General features: G+C 44.9%; 1 protein-coding gene across 3 annotated transcripts in view; it reads right to left on the bottom strand.

Annotated features, from left to right (window-relative positions):
• Nucleotides 1–14,783, bottom strand: part of CCZ1 (CCZ1 homolog, vacuolar protein trafficking and biogenesis associated) — a 30,824-nt gene that overhangs the window by 1,105 nt on the left and 14,936 nt on the right. For 2 of the 3 annotated variants that reach the window (XM_045875819.3, XM_064593309.1), the window contains 5 exons: nucleotides 14,656–14,767; nucleotides 8,547–8,580; nucleotides 7,787–7,904; nucleotides 733–891; nucleotides 333–460 (listed from right to left, as the gene is read on the bottom strand). In XM_045875819.3, coding sequence (XP_045731775.1) covers nucleotides 333–460; nucleotides 733–891; nucleotides 7,787–7,904; nucleotides 8,547–8,580; nucleotides 14,656–14,767 — 551 coding nt within the window. Of the gene's footprint in view, nucleotides 1–261; nucleotides 461–732; nucleotides 892–7,786; nucleotides 7,905–8,546; nucleotides 8,581–14,655; nucleotides 14,768–14,783 lie in introns of all 3 variants that reach the window. The other variant, XR_010412030.1, reaches the window with a different exon arrangement.

Here is a 14,783-nt window from a genome sequence, read left to right as displayed (position 1 = left end):
AGCTCTGCCTCGGGATGGCTCTTTATCACCGGGAATAAAAGTGGACATTTTTATACACGGTGAATAAAGCCATGGGATTTTTTTTTCCTTTTAGCATTACAGAAAATTTTCCTTCAGGCACTGCCAGGTCTCCTGTAACACAGGGAAGTTTTTCATGTACTTTTTCAAGGCACGGTGCTACAGAAGAACACAGAATGGATCAAACCGTGGTTTCCTTTAAGCAACAGGCATCTGCTCAACATCCCCCCAGTCGTGACTCACTCTCTAGCAGGTTTCCCGGCACACTGAATGGACAGCACTCACGTTCTGCTCAAGTACCAAAGCCTATTTACCATTGACTTCAATCAGGTTTGCGTTTTTTTGATTCAGAATAACATACAGCTCCCGCTGGTCAGACTTCTTCCCGACAACCCAGTAATCGCTCATTGCCTTCACAATGACTTCTTCGTCCTCATCCACTCTGCAAGACACGAGTTCCAAAATTCAACAGTTTGTTATAGGGTTAGCTACAGCGTGAAAGACACACACATGCTAAGACCAGAAACTGGAAACCAGTCACTTGAAAAGTGTGGGGAGTCACGTGCAAGTGACCAGTGACTTCGGGGCCTCCTGATCTCCTTGGAAGGGTGGCCCTCTGAGGCGGCTCGGGGCCACTCCTTTGAAGAGGATTCCTTCAATGCCTCTTCTCTCCTTAGAAAGGGAACACCTAAGTTGAGAAGTTGTTAGAATTACCTAGTAAAATCACTGTTGATGTCACCCAGAATCTTCATTAAATCCGGATGCACGGATGTAAGTGACACACTAGGTGTTTTCCTCATGTGAATTGTACTTTTCTCAGCTAAATTCATATGGTTGAAGTAGATAAACTTAAACTGGGGTTCTTTTTCAGACCTGTGAAAACATGTCATTAAAATGGTAACATTCTCAAAGAATAATTATCCAAACAACAGCACTACATTGTTAAAACCTTAAATCCATGTGGCTAAGGCCTTGTATTTTCGATCGCTGGGCCTTCAAATCAAGAATCTCAGTTAAGATGTAATAGGCTCTTTGTTCACTAGTAACTTACTTGATAACCGTGATCAATATGATGGAATTTTCCAGATAGGTGAAGTTTATCTTTTTTTGAAAAACCAGTATTATAAGCATTTTTGTGATGATTTTCTCCATAATAGTGCTTTAGAAATGGCAATCACTTGACTAGTCTCCGCGTTTTGAATTTTTTAAAAAAGTGCAAACTACACACAGGCCACCTGTCTTCTAGCAGAGGCGTCAGCAAACAATTAGAGGCCCTGGGGCCAACCGTGGCCTTTTTCCTAAACAACGCTTTAGCGGCACACAGCCACACCTGTATGTTCACGTACCGTCTTTGGCCACTTCCACGCTTCAGCGACAGTTGAGTATTTGCGACCTACACAGCCCACAAAATCTGAAATGCGTATGATGTGGCCCTTTGCAGAAGCTGTTTGCCGTCCCGTTCTAGGGGAGTAACGGCTCCCTTATCCCACGGTGCTGGGGAACGAATGCGCTCCCTGTATATCATCCACCACAGAACTGAAGCTTACTTCTGTAACAAAGCTTTCACCACCCTAGAGGGAGACCGTTCTAAGGCGTATTAGGCTTTTCTGCTGAAGCGTAATGAATATTTTAATTGGAATACATCTTTTACTATTTGAAACGACTGGCCAAGGCTACCACACTGTCTCCCAGGTCCAAGTCTGGGCTCCTGAGGGAGCCCCTCCGACAGCGAGGACACAGCTCCCGGGGCCTCCCGCCCTCCCTGCTCACTGCACCCTTACTTCAGTTACACTCGGGTGTGGTGACAGTCTGAGCAGCCCTGCCACTGGGGGGCTCAGAAGCCTTCTCTGCTTACTTCTGGGTTAGCAGCCATGTTCTGGTGGGCTGAGGGTGCCGGAAATCCGACCTCTGGAAAAGTGGGTTACTACTGTAATACTTTACATCTAGGCAAAGAAAGAATGTGGATGGCTTAGTGTCCAGGAAAATGAAAAGAGAATTCGTAACAAAACCAGAATATGTTTTTAAGTAGGCCCCTAAAACTAAGAAAAGCAAGTATAACTACGAGAAACACTGGGAGGACGGAACATTTCAAAGACATGTGGAAAGAGTTGGGAATTTTGCTGTCCAGGCAGACAAACTTCTACCCAGCCACAATCAGGCTTCCAGTCCTGGCTGTTCCGTTTCACCCCAAAACATTCTCTGTGGCCTCTCTCTTTCCCTCACTTAGAATATGTAAAATACTCTTCTAAGAAGATCTAAATTATTTCTTTTGTACCCACGATGGAAATTTACATGAGCAAATGCTATGCAGCAGTTACAACAGGGACCAACGTGGCCTCTTTCTACTCCGCCTTCCACAAGGATAACGTAAAAACAGGAATAGAAAAATTGCTACTTGCTTTTTCCCTGTTAACTTGTCCTCTTAATAAAAGAAAAACGAGAGACAAGCTCACAATAAAAACAGCAAGGATAACATCCATCCTACAGGCTTTTAGTTCTATCGAAAGAAACATCTAACGAACGCTGTGCTAGTTTTGAAGGAGCAGCCGCCACATTCACCTGGTATCTCTTCCAAAGAGCGAAAAGACTCCTTTTAAACACCAAAGTGTTTTTTTTTCCTAAACACAGAAATGCAAATTTCTTGCCTTCTTAAAAAAAGAACATGCTAAATACAGTTACCTACGTCAATATAAGATACACTGAACACAGGGAAATGCAGAATTCCTCTTGACAATCTGTTGCAAAGTTTGGTTTAAAAATATCATAGCACAGTAACGATATCCTCAAAGAACATGGAAAGGTGGGGCCTGTCTTAAGTGGTTGTTTTTAGAGAGGATTTTCTGTTCTCTGTCAACCCTTTCTTCGCATCCCTTTGACTCTTTCTTCTACAACTGGCTGAAAACCCAAGGATCTGTGATTGGCAGAGTCACAGGGAGGTCTCCCATGAGTAAACAGCTTCAGTTTTACTGAGCTGCCAGAGATTTCAGTGTTTAAGGACCAGGTATGTGAAAGCCCATCCAAACTTTAAGAGCACGCCAGGAAAGGCTCTGAACCGGTGGAGGAAATCAGCAGATGTTTAGCAGGTGCTTGACTGCTTGTGGAGTTTCCCTGTGGACGTCAATGGCTGGCTGGGAGCACCGAAACCATCTGGTGGTTTTCCTTGTTCTGGGCCTCGTTCCAGATGGCTCAGGTTGCCAGACACGTGGTTTCTAGGTGAGGACGGCTATTCCTCACTTAACAAACCGAACTAAAAAACTAGATTCTGAATTGACCGATGTGTAGATTGTAAAAAAGGAAAACTGCTCTTAATTTAGGAGTTACACAGGACAGCTCTGTTCCTTTGCATGTCTAGGGTAATCAGGACGTGGGGCACAGCTGAGCCCTTGGAATATGCACGTGAACTCTGCCCTGGAAGGAAGGCTTCCCCACTCCTGCTCCCCCTGCACCCCCTCTGGACGCCAGCCGGGCCAACCCATCCCTTCTCGCTTCCCTCCTGCCTGGCATCCCGTCCTGAGTCTCATTGTCAGCAACCTGCTGTCAGTGGGTGCGCTCCTCACTAGGAATCCTAGCGCTGTCAACCTCCTAAGGAACTGGGCTGGTTTACAAATGTATTCAAAATGATAAAAACGGATTAGAAGAACTGCTCACAGGAAAGAGTCTCCTTTTCCGGTAACTTTGTACCTCCTTCTCCTCCTCACACCTTTCCAAATTTTAGCACTCAAAGTGGCTAGTGAGTAGGAATATGTGAAAGAAACAGAAACAAATGTCTCGAATTCAGAAAACGATCAATTTGGGGGGAAAAGTCTTAAATTAGGGCCCTTCTCCTAGCCCTTAAAAATTCCAGGTGAATTAGACTGAGACACAAGATAAAACCATACAAGTACCACAGACGATAATGGCATTTTAAAAATGATATTGGGATAGAAGGCTGCAAGTAGGCCAGTGAAGAGAGAAATCTAAAGGAAATGCCCAATGAAATGGACTACATACAAATCCCAGACATGTTATCAAAAATAGTAAAACCAAACTCAAAAAAATACGTGGTATGACTGAAAAGCACAGATGTAAAAGCAAAGATATAAAGCACTGGAGCAGGAAGAGCCAATGGACATGGACAGGCGGTTCGTGGGAGACAGAAATGCCAACCTCCGTGTCACCTAGTGGGCGTCTGACACAGCACAGTGCATGAGTGCTGGTGGCCCCTGTGGGAGGTGACCCACTGTCACTGCGCATTCCTTCTGCCCCAGAACTCCATGCCAGGGATATCTACGAACAGGATGAGTACACGTATGCACCAGATGGTTTAATACAGAGCTGTTTTAATGCTAGCAGCCAGAACCAGACCACCCATCAAATGCAACAAGGATTCAACAAACAGAGCTCATCTATCCAATTAAGTAACATGAAACCCTGAAAGAGAAGAGGCAGATCCATATTTATTGGTTTAAAATGATGTTCATGCCATATACTTTTTAAAAGCTACAGATTTACAACATGACATGGTTTAAAAAGCCCATCCGTAAAGAACACTGTGTATATGTCAGTTTTCCTATGTGTACAAGTCTAAAAACATACAAGCTAAATGAGAGAAGATTTCCAATATTTATATTTCTGAATTTAAAAATTAAGGACATAGGGGATGCCTGGCTGGCTCGGTCGGTTAAGCGTCTGCCTTTGGCTCAGGTCATGATCTCAGGGTCCTGGGATCGAGCCCCATGTTGGGCTCCCTGCTCAGCGGAAAGTCTGCTTCTTTCTCTCCCCCCTGCTCCTGCTCTCTCTCTCAAAAAAAATGTTTTAAAAAAATAGAAATTAAAATTAAGGACATAAATTACTCTCTAAAAAAATTTTTTTAAATACTTAAACCAAGTCCTTGAGTAGAAAAAAATCAAGGTGTCACACAAGTAATAGAAACCAAATACCAAACAAACCTACTTCATGCCATTCTTTAAAGGGGTGACCTCAATTTTCTAAGGAACATTAAAAGAACTGCAGCTTGGGGCGCCTTGGTGACTCAGTTGGTTAAGTGGCTGCCTTCGGCTCAGGTCATGATCCCAGGGTTCTGGGATCGAGGCCCGTGTCGGGCTCTCTGCTCAGCGGGGAGCCTGCTTCTCCCTCTCCCTCTGCCTGCCTCTCTGCCTACTTGTGCTCTCTGACAAATAAATAAATAAAATCTGTAAAAAAAATAAATAAATAAATAAAAGAACTGCAGCTTAAGAGTATGGATTCAACACGAAACCTCTCGCCCTGAGCCAGCGCTATGGCTGCTCTGCCCCGAGGACTAAGCCTGACAGAACAGCGGGGCACCTGGCGTTGACCTCTGGGGTCAGGACGGGGACAGCTGGCTGCCTCGTCAGCACCCCTCACCCTTCGGCAATGCCGGGAGGAGCTGGGATGAGTCTTGGAGGTCCTAGGACTAGCGTGTAAAATGGTTTGATCTGGGTCAGGATTTCCAGAAGAAAAGCACATTATCTTTTGTACTGAATTCAGAGCATTTTCCTCTAGTCAGCTGATACTTAACAGCCTGGCAAGCGAGAGCCCCTTACAACGTATAAAATCTCAGATGCGTCGAGAGCAACCCTAAGGTCAGCTTTTTTTCTTTTTTTTTTTTTTTTAAGATTTTATTTATATATTTGACAGAGAGAAACAGCGAGAGAAGGAACACAAGCAGGGGGAGGGGCCGAGGGAGAAGCAGACTCTTAGCGACTGAGCCACCCAGGCGCGCCCTAAGGTCAACTTTCAAAGACAAAAACAACTATGCCTCTAGGGTCTCTGTTCTGCCCTAAGTTTAGTGTGTTCGACCATCGAGTTTTCCAGGTGCGCGTCTCCCAGGGGCCACGGATACTACGCAGTTCTGTTAACAGTCAAAACCTGTCCCCTGCGATAGACGGAGCTGTGCTAGACCATACACAGCAAACGGTTAACTGTCGAATCTAAGTGGGGGGCTGTGTGTGTGTTCACGGCGTCATTTTTTCCACCTTCCTGTGTTTGGAAATTTCCATAATAAAATATTGGAGAGAAAACTGCTTTCTAATGAAATTAGACTGTTAATGTCCATGGCCCTCTCCTTTCTTCAAACTATTGATTTGGGGAAAAAATCTGAGAGCCCTTCCTCTAGCCCCTGAAAATTCCAGGTGAATTAAAGATTGAAACATGGGAAGATAAAACCATAAAAGTACCAGAGATAAAAATAACCTATTTTTATATCAGGGTAGAAAGCCACAAGTATGACACCGAAGGGAGAAATCTAAAGGAAGTGACTAATAAGATGGACTATATAAATCCCAAACTTGTATGTTATAAAAACCAATAAAACCAAAGTGAAAAATGAAAAATAGGTGACATGACCTCCGTACAATCCCAAGGAAAGTTGACCTTTGCAGAATAGAAGGTCCCTGACAAGCAAGACTTGCTCAGATACTCACTGATGAGTTAATTAAAATCCGTCACATCTACGGAACGCACAGGCAGAACAGTTAACATGTCCAGCAATCTCCCGGGAGGGGAGGGGGGGTTTGGGGAAAGCAGGGAACTACACCTTCTCTCTCTCCACTCAGCAGTTTATAATTTGCATGATACCCAACAGATCTGACTCACTTATGTTTCCTTCAGAAAAATCTGACAGTTTCATGGTGAAAAAATTAAACCTCAAGAGACAAACCATAAGAGATGCTGAACTCTAGGAAACAAACTGAGGGTTGCTGGAGGGGAGGTGGGGGGGGATGGGGTAGCTGGGGGATGGGCATTAAGGAGGGCACTTGATGGAATGAGCACTGGGTGTTACATGCAACTGATGATTCACTAAATTCCACCTCTGAAACTAATAATACACTATATGTTAATTAAATTGAATTGGAAAAAATTAAACCTCGAGAGGGAAAGCGGTCAGGCACGTTCATTTCTTGGCCTTATCTTTTCTAATGCGAAGTAAGCTGTTGACAGTAACAATCCACACGCAGATACAGAACCTACACGTACTATCACCTGGACCCTGTGTGTGACCTCTTTACAGGCTGGTGCTTCTGGAAGACCATAAAGGCACAGCATGGGATCACTACAAACACAGGTTATACATAAATTCATACACGTTAGTAACTTCTCAAACATACAAGAAGTCCATATAAAGAGGGCTTTTGTTTCTCAAAGTACTTCCCACGTGCTCGCTTAATCTTTATAACATGACTACATTGAGAAGAGAGTAGAAAGAGGTTCAATGACTTCCCAGTGTTCTTAGAACCAAAATGAGTTTAACCTGAGTCTCCTGATACACTACTCGAGCTACAGTCCTTCAAGGCACCAGATTCCAGCCCAAGGCCCTAAAGGCCAACATCATAGCTAACTTTCCCCCCTACATGTATGCACAAGAGGCAAAGTACTTTCCGTCTACACGAGGCCCAAGCCCTGCTGATTACCACTGCCGGTGTGAATTTTACAGTCTGGGCTGGTGGTCAAGTGGGATGTGAGGTGGTGCTCACGAGGTCCAGCCCACAGGCACGGCTAGCACACCCCACCCCATTCGTTTACGCCACCGTCAGGGGAGAGCTGAGGGAAGGTATTCGCAGAAGACCCAGCCCCACCATCATCATGGAGCAGCAAAGCGCAGGGAACAGTTCCCCAGGGAGCTTTTCAGACAGGCCTGAACTGCACGTTTGTTCTCTGGCTTCAGAGAAAACACAAATGATATTACCATCCATATTCTTAAGTAAAAACTACCCTTCTTCTTCCCAAACCAGTTAAATGCCAGAAAGTAAACATGAAGCAAAGTACAAACCCAGACATTCTTTTGTTGATGTTAAACTGCTCACAAATGTCAGATGCCAGCACTGTGAGCTGGGGCCCAACAACGCTGTCCAGTCTTCGGCAAAAATCCAACGTGGGCTGTACAGAGGCTAATGAGTAATTTAAAAAATACCAGTAAGTTTTAGAATTCTTTGTGTCGAAAAGGTCAATATTCATCTAACAGTCTTAATTACAGTATTCCAATGAAAACTTTACTGATCAGGAAAATAAAACAATTAAATGACTGGCTCTCCCTCCCCTCCCAAAGAGAAGAGAAACAGAAGGGTCAAAGTTATATTTAAGGTGTAAAAGAGTCGAAGACCTATCTCATTGTGCATATCAATTTAAGCACACCCCGTGGGCTGGTAAATTGGCTGGCTACCCCCAGTAGACCGAAGAAGGTCAAATATTTAACGCACAGCACACAGCATTCAGGGCCCAGCTGCTCTCTGGTCCTTTACAAACACGACCCCATTTAACCCCCTAAACCCCCTTTGATAAAGGTACTCTTATTATCACTTAACAGGCAGGGAGGCACAGAAAGGTGCCCAGGGCCCACCGCTAGGAAGCAGGTAGGCCAGGACGTCAAAAATACGAGGAAGAGCTAGTTCCCTGGCAGGGATCACAGAGGGGAGCTGTGCTTCACAGAGCGTCTATGACAACATGTTTATTGTTTAGGGATAGAACACAGCAAGGTTAAAGAGAAAAGGCTTATCTGCTCGGGCTGAAGTCAGATACAGGTGTGTACCTACCATCAATCATAAAGCACACAGCTGCACTCATGGCCTGGGAAGAGAAAACAAACCAAAGATTACAAAACGGCACAAAAAAGAAATTCGATGACCCAATGCAGTGGCCTTGTTTGAATCTTGACTTGAATCACTTGGTCAAGATATTTTTTAGTCAACTGGAGAAATCTGGATATGGACTGGAGAGCACAGAACATTAAGGAAAGTGTTTATTTTGCCAGGTGTGCTAATAACATGGTGGTTAGGTGGAAACAGATGCCCTTATTAGAGATGCAAATTGAAGCATTTACGAGTGAAATGACATGATCTAACATGTTATAGCAAAAAAAAAGTACAGGGAAAACAGATGAAAGGTCAGCATGTTAATTAAATTAAGCTGTGTGCTGGGCGCCTGGGGATTCATTCTTCTAGTCTCTCTTTTTGTGTATGTTTGAAAATTTCCATGAACGCAGTTAAAAAGCCCCCAGCAGATTAATGTCCCCTTGTCTCCCCTTTCATGATAGTGAACGTTGCTGTTGGGACACTGGCTACAGCAACCAAGACCATAAATCCAACAACCAGACACGTTTGAATGTATCACTGTATATGGTATACACCGCATGGTGGTGAAACAGTCACACAGAACACACGGCCTCCTCAGGACGGAAAGCCACAGAGCTCCTCCCGAGGCCCGTTCCTGCAGGCGGCCACTTTTAACGGCTGTAGATACTACGGCTCTAGTGCCACGGCCTTCAGACGTCACACGGGGTCCCTCCTCACGTCACGACAGGAATGAGCCCCCAGCAGCTTCCCTCTTCCTCCCCGTTGTTTGGACCCGCTCCAGCTTCCCCACAGGTCACCCCACAGCCCCGATGGCCCAGTTCTCACGCCACAGTCTCAGGCAGCAGCTCCTGGATTGCAGCTTTTCACACGAGCACACTTACCCCGCCCCCCGTCTCTGCACCTCTCCCCACACCCTCCTCTCAACCTCTGGCAGCTGCACCTCTCTTTCCACACAGTCATACCTAAGCACACCTGCACTATTATTCTGTAAGTGAATCGTAATGATCACCTGCTTATAAACAGGCTGCAACGCTCGTGGCTCACAGGCGAGTTCCATCCAGCATGTGTTTCTTTCTGTGTAATTCTGACTTAGACGCCAGCTAGTTTCCTACGAACATTCCAACTTCCAGCCTCTCCTGAGATACCAGCACAGCTGAAACCACCAGCTCTGCTTTCCGAGGTGCTGCCTCGTGGAGGTGAGTGGCCCGGGGCCTCCTTCCGACTCGAGCGACGCCGTGTTTGACAGCATGACTCCATACTGAAGCCCCATGCGCTTAGGTCTACCATCTGCGGGGTTCCTGCAGGCATCTGCATGCGTGACTCCTTACAGGTTGGTTTTTTTTAAATGTGCCTTTCAAGCCCTTGTTTAAAAACTTGAAGAACTTCCAATACACAGAAAAGCACACAGAATGGCATGACGAACCCTGCAGGCCACCACTTCCCCAGTGACTGTCAGCTGGCACACAGTCCTACCCTTCGCCCCTCCCCTACCTACATGCTCATCTCAGATGCCACAGTTACTCCAGACACAGATCAGTTAGGTATCCACGGAGGACTAGGGAGCCCGTTCAAAACGGCAGCATGAGGAGCTCCACGGATTCTCCTCAGTCTAAACACCGTAATTGAAGAAAATTATAAAAAACAATACTTCAAATTTCCAGAGGGAAACTGGCCAAAGGGCAGACAGCAAATGGAGGAATGTTTAAGAACACCCACTACATCTGAGTATTAACAGCATCAGTCTTTATAACTTCAGAGCCGTTAACACATACAGTATTAAAAAGAAGGAAGATCTCAAATCAAGAACTTAAATTTCCATCCTCAGACCTTAGAAAAAAAGAGTAAACTAAACCTAAAGCAAGAGAAGGAAGAATATAATGAAGATCAGAGCTGAAATAAATGAAATAGAGAACAGAACATCAATATGAAAAAAATAATACCAGAAGTTGGTTCCCTGAAAAGATGAGCAAAATTGAAAAACCTTTAGCTAGACTGCCTAGACCAAGTCAAAAAGAGAAGAGACACAAACCACTAAAATGAGGGATTAAAGAGGAGACACCATTACTGATTTATGGGGGGAAAAAAGATTTTAAGGCTATAACACTATGAAAAATTACATACGAACATACTGAATAACAAGCAGAACAAATTCCCAGTAAGACACAAACAACTGAAACCGACTAGAGAAGAAATAGACAATAAGACCTAGAACAAGGACGGAGACTCTTTCATAATGGGAAGGTTTCCAACAAAGAAAAGCCCAGATGTAGATGGCTTCATTGTGACCAATTATTCAAAGAATTAACAGCAATCCTTCACAAACTCTTCCAAAAAACAGGAGATGAGGAAACACTTCCCAACTTAGCCTGCAGCCAGTAGAAGCCTGATACCAAAACCAGACCACGACTTCAGGAGGAGAGAAAAACCACAGGCCAGCATCCCCTCTGCCCCGAGCCCACGGGGCATCAGCAGAGCTCTGGAGAGCTGGGGCCAACACCCAGTAAAACTCTGGAAATCAAGGCTCGAGAGAGCTTCCCTGGATGATAAGTCTCCGCACACGTCACACATCCCCGCTAGAAGAAACAGGCCCCGTGCTGTCTGTGCAGCTCCACCGGGAGGGGACACCTGGAAGCTTGGGCCTGGTGACTCCCGGATCCTGCCCTGTGCGCCTCTTCCCTGGACCGTCTTTCCTCTGCACCCCTTTGCTGTAATAAACTGTAACTGGGAGCGTGCTGGCTTCTCTGAGTCCTGTGAGCACCTCTAGTGAATTCCTGGGCCTGATGGTGGTCTTGGGGGCCCCTGAGCTAGCACTGTGTGTCAGGAGCGAGGGTGGTCTTGGGGACTCCTGCACTTTGCAGTGAGAAACCACTGAACTGAATACATTAAATGGGCTAACTATACAGTATGTGAATTTTATCTCAATAAAGCGGTTTTGCAAAAAAGAACATTTTAAAGTAACTGTGATGCCATCATCCCATTTAAAATTCTACCTATTGATTGACTCAAAAAAGGAAATCCTATAAACAACAGAGTGTACCAGGATATTTCTTCCACTAGGGTTCAAAGTCATTCCCCCGTGTCATTCAGAGGAGAATGATTTTAACTTGCTAGAAAAGTGGGCTTTGCCCTACCCCAGTTACGGTTCATTTTCAGACACGTCTGTTTGTACACCTTCCCTGGAATTCTCTCCTCCTGTGGCATTCCTTAGCAGCCCCAACATTCAATCAAATCTCGCAGCCATACTATTTTATGAATGCAGCATCTTTTATTCTGGAGCCCCTGCACCCAGAACAGAGCCCCCCTTCCTGTTCCATTGCGGAAATCCCTCAGAGGTGCTAACTTCGTCACCGACTCAGAGGTGTATCACCTCAAGCCTCCTTCTTACTGTTCTCCTGCGTCACGGCCACTGTTGTGGATTCCAAGGTATTCTTGTTCTTGGTTTCCTCACTGATTCTGATATACAACCCCATGCAAACCCGAAGAATGGATGCATGAGGTAACCTTTCTGAGACTTTTCACTATTAATACACCTTTCTTCGATCTCACCTGTGATGAGATCGTTTAGCTCAGCAAAGAATTCTACACTAAAAAACTCTTTCTCTCTCTCTCTCAACTTTGAAAGTCTTCCTTCCTTTTTACCTAACATCTGCTGCCAGTAAGGAAACAGCTGCTAATGCCGGTTTTATTTACAGGTGACCTGATTTTCCTTCTGGAAGCTTCTGGGCTCTTCTCTTTATATTTCTGAAACTGCCCACTGTGTGCATTGGAGTGGGTCTTTCTGATTCACTGTGTGAGACATTCAGTGGGCCTTTTCAATCTGGGAAATGTGCTCATAATACACTTGACTAATTTCTTCAACTTTTTATGAATCAGATGTAGAAATCCCTCTCTCCCATCTTTTCTCCATATTTTATTTAATTTAAAAATTTTTTTCTTTCTTAAAAATTATTTTTTTAATTTAAATTCAATTAGCCAACATATAGTACATCATTAGTTTTTGATGTAGTGTTCAATGATTTTCTCTATCAGTTCCAACAATATTATTGGAAATAATCCAATACCTTCTTTCTTGAACCCAAGATTTTCATCTCTGGTCATTTTATCTTATATTTGAGGCAGGGCAACTTATCTTTAACACTTCTAATGAAGTTCTCCTGTCAAAAATTATATTTTCAGGGGACAGGGGCTGAAGGGTTATTGTTTAATGGGTACAGAATTTGGGGTGAAGACAGAGAGTTTTGGAAACAGACAGTGGTGACGTCTGTCCAATACTGTGAATGTACTTAATGTCACCAAACTATACACTTAAAAATGGTTAAAATGGCAAATTTTATGCTATGTGTATCTTGCCCCAATAAATAATTTTAAGAATTATGTTTTCAATTAACCTAAGTTTACTCTAGCCCTGAGTCTTTCATGTCCTGTTTCAGTTTTATAGATACACTTCTCTAATCTCTGCGGATGTTAATTTTTACAAGTTCTCTCTGTTCTCAAAGTCATTTTTGTTTCGTTCAAGATCTACAGCTTTGTTTTTCTAAGCACACTAAAGGATGAGGGAGTGCGTGGCTGACCAGGGAAGGAGGCTCTGCTCTGGGGCAGGACGAGGGCAGCAGTTACACGGGCACCTAAATCACCGCTTTTCTCAGGTGTTCACATCCACACTAGCCACGTAGGGCTCCCCAGATTTTTTTTTTTTTTTTTTTAAGATTTTATTTATTAGAGAGAGACACAGCGAGAGAGGCAACACAAGCAGGGGGAGTGGGAGAGGGAGAAGCAGGCTTCCCGATGAGCAGGGAGCCCGATGTGGGGCTTGATCCCAGCACCCTGGGATCACGACCCAAGCGGAAGGCAGACGCTTAACGACTGAGCCACCCAGGCATCCCCCAGATTGTTTTTCTTTAAAAGGACCCTTGAGAGGCGCCTGAAAATGTCTGCCTTTGGCTCAGGTCATGATCCTAGGAAAAAAAACAAAAAAGGACCTTTGACTTTTACCCAGGGATACACGCTCAGTTGCCTATGTGTGTTTAAGGATGGGAAAAGGGGTGGCTGGCTGGTTTATATACAACACTTCACTTACTCCCCTCCCTTCCAAGCTCACCTCCCACTCCTGACTCCTTAGGTGCTGTCTCCAAACCAGGAGCTTCTCTGGGTTTCTGTGGGGGCATGTGGGCTCTTGCCTCAGTGCACCTCCTCCACTCACGTCCTTGGCCGGACTTCATCAGCACCCCACTTACACCCCCTTCCTGCCTTCCAGGGAGAGAAGGATCCCTCCACTCTGATGTTCACCTCCACCCTGTGCTCTCACACCACCATTTCTAGGCCTTTACAAATTAAAACATAACTATACTCTCAGGTGGGGAAGAAGATAAACACACATGCTTATCAGCCTTCTTTCTTGAACCCAAAACCACCTTTAGAAAACCCAACCTAACATATCTGAGCTATGACTGGACTACCGTTACAGAATCAGCAAGCCCGTGCTTTCCAATCCGAGAAAGCAGAACTCACTGAAGTGTGGCCACAGCCCTGCACCGGAAGGCATCTAACGACGAGGCACCGCCATCTTTGCTGGCCTCTGATGTGTGAGGCCCATGGGGCTTCAAAGGCTTCTGAGTCACAGCCTCAGACAGGGTCCGACAGTGATTCTTACACTAATAAGAAAAGCACTGAGGGGGCACCTGGGTGGCTCAGTTGGTTAAGCGACTGCCTTCGGCTCAGGTCATGATCCTGGAGTCCCGGGATCGAGTCCCACATCGGGCTCCCCGCTCAGCAGGGGGTCTGCTTCTCCCTCTCACCCTCCCCCTCTCATGCTCTCTGTCTCCCATTCTCTCTCTCAGATAAATAAATAAAACCTTAAAAAAAAAAAAAGAAAAGAAAAGCACTGAAAAGGAGCTGAAAATAAACCCACTGTTCCAGAGAAGCACCCATTTTGAGTTTTACAACAAGGAGAACTTTCAGCATCTGTCCTGAGAAATATTTAAGAGGTGTGTAGGCAGGCACACTCACTCGTGTGCAAGGAAGATTTACTTTCACGTTAATCTGTACTGCTGGAGGGAAAAGCAGTTGTTACCTTATAAACAATTAAATGCAGTGCTTCGTAAGTGTCATCCGTATTTACAAAAATTTTGGGGAATCTGCATTTTGCTTCTGGATCGTTAAGGTTCAAGGGTCCAGTAAGAAATCTGAAAAGTAAGCACA

Source organism: Mirounga angustirostris, unplaced genomic scaffold (assembly GCF_029215605.1).
Source record: "Mirounga angustirostris isolate CCGP_5_RB_7025 unplaced genomic scaffold, mMirAng1.0.hap1 SCAF_5, whole genome shotgun sequence".
NCBI lineage: Eukaryota > Metazoa > Chordata > Mammalia > Carnivora > Phocidae > Mirounga > Mirounga angustirostris.
Note: the sequence above shows the minus strand (reverse complement) of the source record. Positions and strands in the feature narration are given on the sequence as shown.